At 69.7% G+C, this 921-nt stretch overlaps 1 protein-coding gene across 1 annotated transcript in view; it reads right to left on the bottom strand.

Annotated features, from left to right (window-relative positions):
* Positions 1 to 921, bottom strand: part of ANO8 (anoctamin 8) — a 14,245-nt gene that overhangs the window by 1,657 nt on the left and 11,667 nt on the right. Inside the window, exons 11-12 of the mRNA XM_025196552.1 lie at positions 735 to 919; positions 363 to 554 (exon numbers count right to left, since the gene is read on the bottom strand). Of these exons, the coding sequence (XP_025052337.1) occupies positions 363 to 554; positions 735 to 919 (377 nt within the window). The remainder of the gene's footprint in view (positions 1 to 362; positions 555 to 734; positions 920 to 921) is intronic.

The raw sequence follows: 921 nt of genomic DNA, 5'->3' as shown, positions 1-921 counted from the left end.
CGCTCTTCCTGGGAGACACCCGGCCCCAGTAACGAGTTGTGCAGGCTCAACCGGCCCTCCCTGCCCTTGCCGTGTGAGGCAGGGTGGGTCTGCACCCCGGCCTCGTGGTGACCTAGGAACCCGGGTGCTTGCACTCGCATCCCGCGCCTCGCCCAGCCACCGCGGCAAAGCAGACACGGTCACCTCCTCCAATGCAGACTGGCAGCCACCTCTGGGGTGGAGCACGGCAGCTGGGGAGCAGCCCGGAGCAGAGGGACCAGCCCTGGACACGGGGGGGGTTGTTAGGGAGTCTGGGGGTTGGAGTCCCGGCAGCTTGGGATGGACGGACCCTGCAGGGACCCCGCAACCAGGCCCCAGCTCACCTGCCACTGCCCGATGCTCTCGACCCGCTGGCCAAAGGGGCGCTGCAGCCCCGTGCACAGCTTGAAGGCGTCGCTGCGGATCTCGATGACGTTGTTGATGAGGGCGCAGGTGGCGGCCAGCGGGAAGGCGGAGGAGAACAGCACCACGTAGCCGAACTGGATGAACATCTCCTGGTAGTCCTGGAACGTGTCCTGGGGAGCGGGGAGGGGTGGCACGGTGGGCACAGGGAGCCTGGCACCCCTCAGGACCGTCTCGCAGCCCTTGCCACCCTTCTCCGCCACTCCAGGACAGCCCTGGTGAGCATGGCGCTCCCGGCGGCTCCTCTCCCCCGTGCCCGGGGCTGAGCCCCCCGCCCCGCGGCACCCCCTCACCTCGTACTTCTTCATGCAGCTCTCCACCTCGGCTTGCGTGAGCTGCGCGGAGTAGTCCTCCTTGGGTGGGTCGATCCACGAGGCCCGGTTGCGCTTCCTGCCGTCCTCGTCCTCGTCCTCGTCCTCGTCTTCGTCCTCGCGGCTCTCGCCCGCCCGCCGCGGCCGGCGGGGCCGGCGCATCACGGGG

This window comes from Alligator sinensis, unplaced genomic scaffold, assembly GCF_000455745.1.
Source record: "Alligator sinensis unplaced genomic scaffold, ASM45574v1 scaffold1295_1, whole genome shotgun sequence".
Taxonomy (NCBI): domain Eukaryota; kingdom Metazoa; phylum Chordata; order Crocodylia; family Alligatoridae; genus Alligator; species Alligator sinensis.
This window is presented reverse-complemented; position numbering and strand designations above follow the sequence as displayed.